The 14,537-nt window shown below is 40.0% G+C and overlaps 2 protein-coding genes across 4 annotated transcripts; both read right to left on the bottom strand.

The window, feature by feature from the left end:
- Positions 1-3,780: 3,780 nt before the first annotated feature.
- On the bottom strand, positions 3,781-9,265 carry LOC104963596 (transcription regulator protein BACH1). Of its 2 annotated transcripts, none has more exons than XM_010792210.1 (5): positions 9,179-9,265; positions 7,830-8,087; positions 5,922-7,079; positions 5,631-5,837; positions 3,781-5,007 (listed from the first exon to the last, which is right to left on the bottom strand). In XM_010792210.1, the coding sequence occupies exons 2-5, from the start codon at positions 8,067-8,069 to the stop codon at positions 4,624-4,626; spliced, it is 1,989 nt and encodes a 662-aa protein (XP_010790512.1). In that variant the 5' UTR covers positions 8,070-8,087; positions 9,179-9,265; the 3' UTR covers positions 3,781-4,623. The 2 variants fall into 2 exon arrangements, with proteins under 2 accessions (XP_010790512.1, XP_010790513.1); XM_010792211.1 differs by having other exon boundaries at positions 4,874-5,002.
- Positions 9,266-9,421: 156 nt separating this feature from the next.
- On the bottom strand, positions 9,422-14,503 carry usp16 (ubiquitin specific peptidase 16). Of its 2 annotated transcripts, none has more exons than XM_010792207.1 (18): positions 14,240-14,503; positions 14,048-14,114; positions 13,739-13,944; positions 13,567-13,670; positions 13,368-13,480; positions 13,036-13,268; positions 12,859-12,954; positions 12,620-12,750; positions 12,445-12,532; positions 12,159-12,240; positions 11,941-12,032; positions 11,797-11,850; positions 11,538-11,705; positions 10,751-11,453; positions 10,465-10,559; positions 10,210-10,296; positions 9,947-10,094; positions 9,422-9,866 (listed from the first exon to the last, which is right to left on the bottom strand). In XM_010792207.1, the coding sequence occupies exons 2-18, from the start codon at positions 14,106-14,108 to the stop codon at positions 9,754-9,756; spliced, it is 2,574 nt and encodes an 857-aa protein (XP_010790509.1). In that variant the 5' UTR covers positions 14,109-14,114; positions 14,240-14,503; the 3' UTR covers positions 9,422-9,753. The 2 variants fall into 2 exon arrangements, with proteins under 2 accessions (XP_010790509.1, XP_010790510.1); XM_010792208.1 differs by having other exon boundaries at positions 10,751-11,447.
- Positions 14,504-14,537: the final 34 nt, after the last annotated feature.

Below are 14,537 nucleotides of genomic sequence, written 5' to 3'. Positions count from 1 at the left end.
AACTGCAGGCATCATTTTTGCTTTTCCACTTGGCTCTTGATTGATAAATGTTGGTTAAATAGTGAGACCCTGACACAGTATGACTTATTTGATGGATCCTATACTGAGTGGTGTTTTTTTTTATGTTTAAAGCTTTGCAAATGCAACACAGCGTGGACTGTTGAAACAAGAAAGCAAATGTGAATGAATGTCATCTGTCACTGTTCAACCAGCTGTTTGTTAATCTGACAGTTAAAGAACAGGGTGCTATGCGAGCTGGGGTCGGCATGTCCCCTGGTTTCTCTCATTTCTCTGGGAGATTACAGTATTATGGTCCTCATTTATATAATCCTGTCAATGGGATACAGCCCCCTTTTCTGCGCTGCCCCCAAAATGAAGTTCATTGTGACTACAGCATTTAATCAGTTAGGATACAGTTGCTCAACAGCTTATAAGATTGATGTTGTGTTGCAAGTCATGGACCTTATGCTTGGATTGATTACACAAGTAGTGTGTTTTTCTCTAAGATTTTGACCCCTGGTAGACAAACTCCACAACTATATGTATGTCCACTTCTTAGCTCTTCAATCATAAGGCTTTGACAAAGGTCCTTGCTCTGAAGTTATTTTATATTTATCCAAATATAAATATGGATATGGAAAAGTTTAGCAACCACATATGTAACTTTCAATTGTTGCTTCTTGTTTAACAAGAACTACTTTATGACATTTGAATCTGTGGTCAGTTTTAGCCTGCAGGACAAGTGAAGTCTGCAGTCAGAGTGCTACACTGAATAGTGTTTGTCAATGTTTTTAGTATATTCTCTGCTCTAGTATATTCGCAGGCAACCTAACTTCCAGATGTTTTAATTTCTAATCCTTGTTTTTCCCGCTTGCCTCCTGTTTCCTAATCTTTGCTACCTAAGTACTGTGGAGTCTGCCTATCAGAGGATAACGACTGGAATCATTGTAAAAAGCAGGTAAAATAAAAACAAGTAAACCCATCCATCCTTTATCTGTAACCACGTATCCTTTACAGGGGAGGGCTGGAGCGATCACAGCTGAAATTGGGCAGGAGGGGGCCAGTCATTCAAACTCACTCCTACAGGTCATTTAGAGTTTAGCACAATGAACATAACCTACATGTCTTTAGACTGCGGGAGAAAGCCAGAGAACCAAGAGAAAAAGAAAACACAGGGGAAATAAATAAAAAATAAATACAATAAAAAGTATTGTTCATTTTACTGAGCCAATACATGCTGACACTGTTTTAATAGGATTAAAAAATCTACATTTTCAAAGAGAAAAAAAAACAGAGGAGGGAGGTGGGGACAAACGACAAAGTGTGAGATCTTTATCAAGACTTGAGTTTTGAAGAAAGAGAAATATATGCTCGAACACAGAAGATATATCAAGATTGATCAGAGTTCAGAGGGGCTTTGCATTAATCTCACGTTGTAATGACAGTTTAAGGTTTTGGTATTCTGATGAATTCCAGGATTGGGCTTAAACTGCTTTCATTTTGTTTGCTGGTCTTTAATCTTCTAACCCTGCGTTCTTAATCACAACTCAGAGCAGGTTTTTAATCCCGCATGAATGAGGCCGCGGATTATGGGCCTCTGACCTTGCCATGGCGCACAGCTGCTTCCTCCTCAAATCAAGTTTCTCTGCCTGTGTAGCTCGCAAGAGAGGATAATCTTACTTTTGTGCGCTACAATGCTCCTAAATACAAATTGTGCATAAAAGAGACAAACAAATCCTAATTTTTTAATGGAACATCATACACTGGTCCAATTCGTGATGCTTTGGAGTGCTTTGGTATTTGAAGGTGATGCCACTTTTGACAACCATCAACTTGAGGATTTTCTACGGATGTGTGTCATGATATCTAATCTCTGTGGCATTATCATCATCTAATCCTTTTGACTTTTAGATGCAACACCACTTGTCGAGTCCAGAGCTGAGCTTTGTTTTTCAGTGTGTGTGTGTGTGTGTGTGTGTGTGTGTGTGTGTGTGTGTGTGTGTGTTGACTTCTGAAAGATGGGTACAGGTTTTATTAGTGGCTTCAGTGTTTCCCTGTAATTACCACTTTAACCTTGAAAACTGTGTTCTGAGGAAAACACAATGAGATTGCTTTTCCTTCATTTAAGTGCTACAGTACTTTGATGTTAATGGACAACAAGTACTTGGAGATTCCCCTTGTGTTCAGCTGAAACAGGTCAACATACACAGTAGACAATCAAAAACGTAAAATAAATAGGTATACATGATTGTAACTGTGTTATGTTTTCAGCTCAAACATGGATCTTCACAAGAATGAGCAGCTGAAACAAAAGTGAGATGAGGAATGTTGGGAATAATGAGCAATAACAGCAAGCATCATGCACAAACTGTTTATTTTCTTGTAATTATATTGGTGTATGATATGTTGACTTACAGGTGCTAAAAGCAATGCATATTGTGCATAAGACCTGGGTTGCTATGACGAATGATGTAAGGAAAAACTCCAAACAGAATGAGATTTTTTGTTTCTTTTAAATAGATAATGAGATCGCTTCACAACAGATTTCATGATAAGGTCCTACCTTGAAAGAAAAGTATCTATAGCTGTTCTTTGATGATAGATGATAGCTTCAGGACCTCTTCTCTCTTTTAAAATATTATTTTGTGCTACACTTTACCACGAATGAAGGAAGACGATAACTTAAAACGACACCACCTATTGGTAACAAAAGTGTCTGCAGAAAATTGTCTTCATGCGTGGCATTTAAAGGAGGTTAGGGCTACCGCTTTAAACAAAAAAAAGTGCATTGTTTCTGTTTATGTGTGGCACAACACCAGGAGGTCAGCTGGCTCTGACTTTCCTTTCTTTTTCTTTATGTGTGTACATCTGATTGAGTAATGACTTGAACCCAATCTTGTGTTGTGCTGCTTATTTTTACGTTTAAGAAATACAAAGTTTAGACCCAATTGTATAATTGTAAGTCTGAAATATATTGATTTCACTAGTTTTCTTCATTGCATCTACAGCATAACGAGTCTTAATGATCGGTCTGCACTGCTGGGTTAAAGGAATGGATGGTTGCCATATACACCTTACTATTTCTAATTTCCTGTCTCTGGGTACTTTGTCTCTTTACAGAGCTCAGGTCGTTTATCAACCTTATCTGAGTCTGACTCTAATTTCAACTCTAATTTAGTTCCATCTGTAATCTTCCTAATGACGCTGTAGATCCATAACATGTGTAGACAACAGTTTAGTTCCGTTTAGATTTATTACCCAGCACAATCTTAATATCCCGTGGGAATGGAGGAAGTTTTGTCTTAATGTATGTTCATATGACCGCAGTGTTATGTGCAATAAGCAGGAATTGTGTGTACCGGTAATTTATAAGAATGTATTGTAATTGAGTACTGCAAGTTGTTAAAAACCATCATACTCTTCGTCACTAAAAGCCCCAGCCACACTTTTTCTTAATTTCAGTATTTTTTGTTGATTATTTCAACCAATGCTCACATGTACTGTCATGAGCGATACTACATGCCGTTTAAGGTTAATTTTTGATTGTTTACATACATTTTGCAACATCAAGCTTTGAGCTTGCAAAAAAAGCTCAATATCTTGCGAAGGAATTTCAGAAAGAACAATTCATTTTGTTGTATAACTCTAGTAGTCAATTACTGGTCACATAAGCTGGTGAGCTAAATTGAGTTGTGCTTCCATCTATTGGCCAAACTGTGGTACTGTGCATCCATAGAAGGTGAAATATTCCTTATTGCTGGAAAACAGAAAAACACTGGATGGTAACAAAATGTGGTTTATTAAAATCTGTAATCAATGGAAGCATTCAATAAAAAACGTGAATACAGATCTTAGCATAAGAACATGCCATCAATATGGGCTCTTGGTTAATGTGCAACAGTGCTTGAGAGAAAGATATACAAAGATTGCCGTTCTGTATTCATACTATAATACTGCATAAGGCACATTTTGCATCAATGAGTTCCTATGATCCCCAGTAACAGTTGCCAACTCACAGGAACTATTCCTCAAATATCAGGGAAGCTGACCGTTATTCATTCAAACTATGTACTGGCATATTAAATAATGCTGAAATTATGTTAGCTGTAATAACTTGTTGTAGTTTACTGTAGGAAACAATCTGTTAGTGCTGTACATATTGCAGAGAAACAGCATGATGCTAGAATAATACAAAATGTGTTCCGATTATAATGATAGACTTATTAGTATAAAAGAAATAAACGTCTTGTTTGCAGAACTGTAGGTGTATGAGATGGAAGTGCAGTGAGAAATATTTGAGGCATCAAAACAGTGTCAGGGTATGAGTTTCCCTGAGAAAAACAGGAACACTTTAAGGAATGGAAACATTCAGGAAAAACCTGAACCTTGTCCGCACTTTGAAAATCACTATAAATGATTATTTTCTAACTACAGTAAAATGCATAATGGAAGTACAGTCAAATAAAAGTGACATCTCTGAATGTCACATTAAATCAGGCAGAACATCATTCAGTGAATTAAACATGAAAGCATATATATCGCAAAGGGGGCTTACAGTATATACTCAGAGTCCACCCCCTGCTCCATGATCCTGCATGATTAGAGATGACAATAGAAGTCCCATTATAAGCTGTTGTTGATGTCCATACAGACGTACAGAGCAGTGGGAGCAGGGCAGCTGTGGGGAGAACCGGCCTCCTCTGTCTGAGTGCCAGCATCTGGAGCAGCACTTTGCTCAGAGCCTGCGGGCGGCTTGCTTGGGTCACACTCTGAAGAACAACTTACCATTTCAATAGGGATCTGGTACTCCTCTACTTTCCCCAGATAGCTAGGGGAGGAGACGGGGGCGTCTGGTGAAGAGACCTTGGCGAGAAGCTGCAGATGGTCCTGATCAGAGCCAGACTCCAGGCTGACGATCTTAAACAACCCGCACAGGCTCTGCCGCGTCTCGTCCAGGTTCTGCTGGAGCTCAGTTCGCTCCTGCAGCAGTCGCTCTTTCTGACTTTTCTGGACAAAGAACAAGAGTTCAGATTATTTCACTTCCTCAAATCCTAATAATACATGCATTCTTTGGACCAAAGCTTACAACTGGCGATTGCTCTGTAAAATGAAAGGGTCACTCAATGGAACTTGGCAAATGATTTGTTATTTGTAGCTGCTAAATAAATAAAGTAATCTTGTATCTATGAAAAAAAGGAGAAAGCTGCATTCACTCATAAAAGGTTTTTGTGTCGCCTCGGAGACCTTGATCTAACTTTCAAACTATGTGGATAGTTGGTCAGGAGGTGCACATTTTCATCTGTCAATATTAAATAACAATGTAGGTTAGCAGTTCAGCAAATGCTTCCATGTTGATCTTATCCTACGTACATTTCCAAATAACTTGTTGTAGCATTGAAAGATAGTCATCTAAGTATTTAAGTATTGTATTTATGCTCAAATTATCAATATTTATTAGAAGTTTATTATTCTGTTATGTCAGATTGACAAGAGGTGAAAGGCTGTGACTTGTACTTCTATCAACATTGCTGGAGTTTATACTGGTCACCCCTAGAGGTTTACAAAGGTTATACAAACACAAAATGTAATCATATCTTGTTGAGAATACCAGACATAAAAAGGCAACTTACTAATTTTTTTACGTCAATTTCTAGATGGTGTATGCCGTCTAGTTTCCTCTTTCGGCAGCGCTGAGCAGCCACGCGGTTTTTGCTTCGTCGACGGACGTCATGGACAAACTCCATCTGATCTTGAGTCAGTTGATGTTGTCTTAGAAGCTGCTGGAAGGCACTCCGACTCAGCGCTGAGATCTGCTCCACTGGGAATGGAAGCTGAATCTGTAGAGCACAGGGTTAAGGAGTTAGATTATTTTTTAATTAATATCTTTATCCATCACCAAATAATCTGTGTATCAAAATGACCTCTGCTGCTCGTTTGTTGTAAGCCTCAGTATCTCCGTCTGTGTCCAGGTCTGAGTCGTCCCCAGAGTTGAGCGAGGACATGTAGGGGCTCTTCTCTGACTGGGACAGGCTGTCGGTGGGGGGGGCCGGGTCATCACCTGTCCCAAAGTCCCTGAGGAAGGGGCAGTCTCCTACACTGGAGCTCAGGTCCAGCTGCTTGAGCCAATGGAAGTCTGATGCTTTTGACAGATTGTTTTGGTCAATGGCTTCCAAGGGCAGGGGTTGAGCTTGAGATGGGCATATGTCAGACCAGAACCCCTTAGCCAGATGTTCAGCCACCTCCCTCTCAACACTACTCCTCTGCTCAATCCCCTCTTCGTGGCTTGAATCAGTTACTGCCGGGTCTGAGAGATCACCTTCTATTTTCTGTACAAAACCAGCCTGACTCTGCCCTATTAACTCACTGCAATCTTCCACGCCTGATGTGTTAAGTGGACAGGAACTGGGGTTGCAGTTGGTTAAAGCAACAAGCGTCTCGACACTCTGCTTAACATCACCTGCTGGCTCAATGAGTTCTGGCGGACTCACATCCCCCGGGGCGGACAGCTCACAGGATAGGCCACAGTCTGCTAAACTCAACTCATTTTGATTACACACATCTCCCATCCCTAAAATGTCTCTTTCGCAGAACTGAGTGGGATGATCTGCTTTGTCGGCAGCTGGGCATGGCAAAGACAACATGGGGCACACAGCATTTTCTGTTAAGAAAGATAAGGGGGCCATTTGTGGCCCACAATTCTCCAAACAGAAGGGTTCTTCCGCGTTGTGCATCTGACCCTGTGCTCTCTGAGGACACTGTGATGGGAAATCTGTTTGTTCATCACCTCTTGAAGGCAGTGAGCTGTGTGACTCAAATGATTTTGGTTGGCTGCTCTCTACGCGGGGGCTAAAACTGGCACTGGGTTCCCGATTCAGACAACAGGCCCTCCGCCTGACCTCTGGAGAGGCTCTATTACCTGCAGTAAACTTTGGGATGAGGAAATCAAAGCATGAGGACTCCAAGTCATTAAATCCTAGAATCTCAGCACTGCGGTGAATGGCATGAATGTTTTCTTTCGTGAAGGGCAGCTTAGATGTGTAGGCAAATTGAAGCAAAGGTTCAAACCCTTCAACAGTCACCTGTGGGGAAAAGGAAATAAACAAAAGTGTTAAGGTACAATAAAACTCAGAGCACAAACTAAACAGCAACAATAACGTTTGAAAAGACTATTCTGGAAAATATACCAGCTAATGAAGAGACGTTCTTATGCAGATCTATATGGCTGTATGTAGTATAGCCTGTACTAGAATATATAGCTCAGTGGTTAAAAAAGCCACTTAAAATCAAGAAAGCTCAAAATAGTTGATCGCTTACGGGTCTGACATAAATTGTCGTCACATACTTTTTAATGTACACAGGCGTACTATCGTATGGAAAGGGCCGCACATTAACAAAAGTCATGATACACAACCAATGCTGAAAAGAATAGATATTGCTGTGTCAGCATTTTTAATGGCAGATCTTGAAGAAAAGCTTCAGTCCATGTGATAACAACTTAGTCTTGTTCAGAAATGTTTCAGTGGCTGGTCTTGCAAATACATTGCAGCTTGCTTAGTGCAATGTAATGTTTAACAATTCATAGAGAAACTCCCTCCAAGAATGCCTTAGGCCAGGACTTAATTCAAACTTTGGACATAATGTACTAGTGACATAACAATTGTACTCAAGTACAAACCTGCCTTACTTGAATTCTGAATAGAGCAACTGAATTCAGCATTGGCAATTATTGGTGACGAGTTACAACACATTCATGCACAAACAAAATATCAGCGTCAACTTTTTGTCCTAAATCCTTCAGCGACTGAAGGATGAATCAGCTGAACACCAACCTCATCAGGCAAGCAGATGATGGTGTTCTGGCTGGTGACATTTGTAACCCTGCTCTGAAAGTATTCACTGCAGGAAGCCAAGACAGAGCAGTGGGCCCGGAAACTCCTACTTTCAACCAACACCGTCACATCACACAGGACGTCCCGCCGCCTCTGCTCATCCAGACTCTGGAGAACATTAGCGCTGTGCACTGCAGACTGAAAGGTGAACACTGACATGCGAGAAGCTTGGAGCGACATGGTTCAAACAAGCTCAGCCTGTGTGACAGAGGGAGCAGGGAGGAGACAACAGAATCATGGTCACAACAGACTGTCAACAAGTCTAGCTGCAGTGATAAGTTAATTATTGATCAAACACAAATTGATGTTCAACATTTTTTATTAGTTTAAAAATCAGTTTATAATCTAAAATGCATGTGTTCCTACTTCTCAAATGTGAATACCATCCGGTTTTCTTTACCACACTATGATAGTAGACTAAATAGCTTTTGAATCTGGACCTAGGTTGAAACAAGACATTTTAAGACATCACCTTGAATTTGAAATTTTTACAGTTAACTGGCATTTTATAGGGTGACATTATATATATATTTTAAAGTGATAATTGCAGCCCTAGTATAATTGTTCCCTAGCATGAGGTGCAAAATTGCACAATCATTTAAAAACACCAAGCTAATGTTCATGGTGATGGTGACCCCTCGAGGAACAATAAAATAAGCCATCTGAGAAGTTTGATCTGAGCATTACTAAAATAAGGGAGGTTGTTTTAATATGTAAAACCAAATGTATTGTTTGAATAACACACTTATCAACAAAAACTTGAATTTACATTATTATTATTATTATAGGCAGCAGAAAAGATGACCTACTGTGTTAAGGCTATTACATGCTCCAGTGTGAAGTCAGTAAAAGAGAAATCTAATGATGTACCAGCTGATGCAGATAGCTAAAGGTTTGATGACCAGTTAACTCGGTCATCTAACTTGTAAATTGTAAATGACTGCAGTCAGGATAGATTTCATTTTCACTCGTAGCAAGTTAAAAATGCTGACTCATGTTTAGCCAAGTTACACAACTCTCCCTGGTGGAGGCGTAAAGAAAAGTATCCGAAGTTGCGACGATAACATAATGTTACTAACTGGAAGTTTAATAAGATACAAATGTCACGTTAATGGTCGACAATTGTATCCAAACTGAGAGGCTTTACGCTAGGCCAAGACCGTTAGCCATGTTCTGACTACTGTACCGAGCGAACACATCTTCCTGTTGTTGGCTAAAAAACATAAAGGCATTCTCAAACAGTAACGATACGCTTTAATATTAATTTAAGAAGGCAAAGGTTCACTGACCTGCCATGTCAGCTTGATAAAACTGGCATTAAAAAATGTTTAGTAGAGACGTTTCTGCTCATCCGGAGCCAGGCTTCCCTCTCGTCATGTGACTACTGGGACCAGGAAAAAGTACTGTAAAGCAATTACTGCGCATGCTCAGTGTAAGACTCGGGAAGCCAGCACACAGGACAGGAAAAACTTTTCCAATTTTAGAGCATTTCATTATGATGATATTGATAAAAATAGACAAACATGTGTTACAAGTTATTATTTATCTCAACTTTCGTTTATCTTGTAATCTGTTTAAAAACAGAAAACGTCCATGTTGACTTTCATTGCTATCATCATTCAAACAAGTGTGAGAAACATACAGCTGGTCCTGGTTACTTGAAATACTGTGTGAAACGACTGTGTTGAAATGTCAACACTCTCAAATGTCCATTCTGTATAATCAATTTCATCTCATCACAGCCTAGTTAATGTCATAGTCATAACTAGTTGGTTAACATTTTGAGATCCCTTGTACTGTGGAGCTGAAGCAGCAGCAGACGGTTGGTTTGTTTGGATTCCCTGAGTAGTGAAGCGCAGTTTTATTAGAGGATTCTTTCATAGAAGAGGAGGTAGGCTTGGCAACCCTGCACTTTGCTCTCGCTCACAGGCTGAACGCTTGTGTCGCTGACATGGAACCAGGATCCTCTGGTTGAATCTGCAGGTTTTGAAGGGAAGAGATGAGTTAGTGGAGATGCATAAAACATTAGGATCAACTTATTCTATAGGTACACCTACCTTCAGCTGTACATCCATTGGATGAGAGTTTAGGGCACTCAGGGCGTGCTTTCACATACGCTGTGTAATGACCTGACCTCATTGTTCCGCTGTGCTCTACGATGCCGTACAAACTGTACAAAATCTGATTATCTCCCTCTGTCAAGTTCTGTAAGGAAACAACTTTCTGTTAGTACACATACTAATAAAGAACAATAACACACTTATTTAAAGGGTTATAAGAATATCTATATTTAATAAAAGCTCCTAATCACAATATTTACCTGGCATTTAACCGCACAGAAGGGAGCTAGATCCAGTATCAGGGGGAATTGGACATGTCTGTTCACCTTACAAATACTGTATCCATTCTAGAGGAAAATAACAAAAGAGTTTTGCTCGAAATCCACATTCAATGACAAAAGAAAGAAAAAGATCAAAAACATAACGTCTCTTGCTCTTTAAACAGTTGGTTCATCGCTGTGTGAATAATAATTGCAAAAGGTGTACAATGTTGACATTTTATTCAACTGTCTTACCTGTTGAAATCTTTTCAAATGAAGGGTAAGCACCGGTGGGGGAGACGAGATAAGCATTTGCTTCAAGGCATCAGTGTAGACATTTTTCTTGGATGCTTAAAAAAAGCATAAAGTACAAGACGATGAACTTCACTGACCCCTCAAATGAAAAACTGAGTCCAGCAGAAAAACATCAGCTACAAGACCAACAACACACATTTAAAATTGGCTTTTTGTGTTTGTAGTTACTTGATTTGTGTTATGGACTGCACAAAAACAACAACACCTAGATCAGAATAACACATACCTCCAGCTTTCTCTTTATTGGGCTGCCGTTTGGTGCAAGTGACACAAAGCAGGCTGTTGTTCTGCGTGAGAGTTTCCACTTCTGTGAACTGGAAAAGGCACGACTGGACGGAACACTCCTGTTTCTCAGGTGCTTTCCTGGTAGCCAGAGTGTGGAAAGCCAGATCTGGGTCCTGACTTACTACAGTGTACTCTTTAGCTTCCTCTTCTTCACTCTCCATGCTTTGATCCACAGCAAGATAATCTTCAATGAAGGCATCATCCAGGGTGACTTTCTCCATTTCTCTCACTAGCTCTGTGTCCTGTTCTACTTCCTGATCCATGTCAGAGATGTTGTCATTGTCCAAGACGCTGTCCTTTGAGGGTTGCTCCTCTGATAAGGCTTTAAAGCGGTTGCTTACTGATGACGTAGCGGATGAGTCACACTCATTCACCAAATTATCATCCTCTTCTTCTTCTTCTTCTTCTTCCTTTTCCTTCTCATCCTGATCCGTTTCAAGGGTTTTCTGGTCCTCTTCAGACACGCTGATTTGTGCAGGAGTTTCTCCAATTAGTGTGGCTTCCTCATTTGTTCCATTGTCAGCGTTTTCCCCTTCCTCTGCATCTGGATCAGCAGGATCGGTCTGTTCGCTCTCCGTTTGGCTCGGAGATGAGAGACAGTCCAAAGTGACTCTGCCGTCAAGCTTCGTCTGCCTCTTCTGTTGCTGTAAGAGAACGTTACAGCTTATTTATTCATTTATTCTGCACACTGATGAATTAAGCAAAAGGAAAAACATGCAGTGAGTTACCTTTGCCTGCTTCTTTGCCTGCTTCTTGGCTTTTTTCTGCTGGTACTTGCTGCCGGACCCCTCGGGGATGTCATCCTTCCCGTTAGTCAAAACAGGGCTGTTTCTGCCATCCTGACTCGATTCACTGGTTCTCTGAACTTCTTTTTTCTGTTTCTTCTTCCTGTATGCCTGTAAGAATTAGCAAAAAGAGAGTAACACAAATATATAAAAACGAACAAATAATTGCAAAAGCTTTAAAAAAGAATTTTAAGGGGTTTACCTCATCAGAGACAGGAAGGGAAAGATCCAAAAACATCTCTGTGACTACAGACACCTGTAAGTGCAAAGTAGTAGCCATTAAGCTTGACATTGACATGACACCAACAGGTTATCTGTCAGTTTAATACAAATCCATAATGCATACCGTTTTGCATTGCTGACACATTATAGTGCTGGTCGTTTCCCCACCAAAAACGTGGTCGACAACGTTTTTTGGAAATCCGTTTTTCTCGTACTCTGAAATAAAAAAAGAATGTCAACGGACTACCACCATCTAACCATAGGTGGAATAAGGTTGTATATTAATGTAGGATGCAAACAACTATTGTTTGCACACATTTAATTTAAAGCCCAGTTACTTACCTTTAACTAGTGTTTTCAGCTGCTCTCCATCTGTACTTTTTTTAGATCCTTTCAATGCCTCCATGATCCCCGTGCTCACTCTCTGCAGGGAAAAACACAAACTTTAAAACGATAACAGTGAACCTATGATCCACAGTGAGTAGTGCTTGTATGGTTTATTTTTACTTCAACCTATGTTTTTATCAATATTCATTTATTGTATTCTAATATGGTGCAACTGCCACGAAACCTAAGTCCCCCTTGGCTTTATTGATAAAGCGAGAAATGTTTAAAACTGAATACATACTTTGGTCTCCTCAGCTCGCATCCCATCCAGAAGGTAGCGCAGCAGCTCCTGGCTGTCTTGCTGCTGAAAACCTTTGAACCTAGCAGCCCTGCATATAGAAGACGAGATCATGAACAACAATTAATGACGTGATGCTAGTAAGTACATTTTAAGCAAACAAGCTAGCCGCACTTACTTTTTACAAACTTGTGAGAACAACTCCCGCGGTGTTACCACACCCTTCTTGGATTCCTGAATCTCATTGAGTAGTTGACACATAGCCATAGTCAGGGGTCCGGGCCGATCTAAATGCAATACGAGAGGCTCCTGCAAATCACATTTAAAACAAGTAGTTAAGTAAAAAACCTTGTATATTATAGAGGAAAAAATCAACCATATTTAGAGTAAAACAGTTAAAGAATGATGGCTACATACCAGATCAGAGGACGCAACAGGTTGGATGTTAAGTTCCATTTTCTCTTCCGTCATTTTGTTGAGAGTCTGTCTTAAGAGATGTGTTTGAGAAAGATTCTGGAAAAGAAGATCACAGCAGTTAAATATGACATAGCATTTATGACTACCCCATTTTAACTGCTATAAAGTGAATCATACCTGAATAACTGAATTAAAGAAACATGTGTTTCCAAGGTTGCTCAGCCCTCTTACTGAAATACCACCAATGTCTTCAGATGTGCCAGACTTTTGTGATTTCACAACACTCTCTTTCTTGGCGTTTTTCTTTGGGTGGTCCTTGTTCTCTTTGTTGTCTTTGTCCTCTTTTTCCTCTGCTTTTACAGTCTCTGTCTTCTGTTCAACTTCCAACAAGCAGGCTTCTTCCTTCACTCCTAAATAACCAATCAAGGCATGGTGGAAATTGTTATACAAATGTAATTCCAATAATACAGCTTGTCCATAAAAATGTTTAATTTTCCAACGGGACCTACTCTTCTGTGGTCTCTTTATGGGATCTGCAGAGGTTTGCTTTTTTAAGTTGGTCAACAGCTGAGCCAAATGTCCCGTTCTGGAGAACTGGACTTCATCATCACATATGTAACACCTGCAAGTTTGGCAACACATGATATATCAAAAGTATGTTTTATTACATACTTTTTTCTTTTGACAGGACCACTGCAAAATACTCACCACACACTCCAGTTGTCCAAACTAATCACCAGACAATGTGGTTCGGAACGAGGAGTCTCATAATGTTTGATGGCATGCTGGTTCTCAGAGTTCCGTCCACATCCCTGTTAGAAAGTACATCTTTAGCAAAAAGTCACTTCATACACTTTCACAAGTTAAATGTTAAACTCACTCTATGGCCACATTTCAAGCACATCCACATGGGTTCCATCTCTTTTTCCTCTTCAGATTCCGGTGGCACAGTGGTGCTGATGTTTTCTTTGTTTTCTTCATTTTCTTCAGGCTTACAATCCTGGCAACTTGTCCAATCACCACTCCCAGAGAGTTTCTTTAGAAGAGTTTGGTCTGATCCCTTCTTAATGTGCCTGCAGGATGGAACTATTAAGATAAAAACACACACAATGTGGGAAGGTTACCACCAGCCTCCTACCGGTTATCATATGTTACATTACATTTATGTCATTATGATGATATTATTTACCTGTAATCTCAAAGTCATCTTCCTCTCTGGAGCTTTTTTCCTTCCCCCTTTTCTTTCCCATGTTCACCTAAGCACAATAAGAAATGAATGGAATCAGACCCAGCAGTCAGCCAGTGTATCCACAGCCAGAAGCAAACAATGTTACATGTATATAAATGACCAGGGTCAGTAATTAGGTTCCTGCCAACTTACTGTCACAAAAGAGCCTAATGAAAACCTTCGGTTTTCAGTTTCGTTTACTTTGTGTGGGTTAAATATCTCATCCGAGAGTAGGCTACGTTTGGTTTACTAATGACAGCCGTACGATGGAAGTCTACGGTTTGAAAATAAAGGGGTAATGTTACAAAGTTTAAAAAATGCAAAAAAAAAGCCCCGCTGATTTGGCAGAAAATGCCAGCTGACACATGCAGACAACGGGACTAAAAAAGGTGATAATTCCGCTGTTCGGCTGATCGCTACGTGTGTTTCCTGTGTGCGTCGCTTTAAAAAG

The sequence above is a fragment of the Notothenia coriiceps genome, unplaced genomic scaffold (assembly GCF_000735185.1).
Source record: "Notothenia coriiceps isolate Sejong01 unplaced genomic scaffold, NC01 NC01_scaffold00036395, whole genome shotgun sequence".
NCBI lineage: Eukaryota > Metazoa > Chordata > Actinopteri > Perciformes > Nototheniidae > Notothenia > Notothenia coriiceps.
Note: the sequence above shows the minus strand (reverse complement) of the source record. Positions and strands in the feature narration are given on the sequence as shown.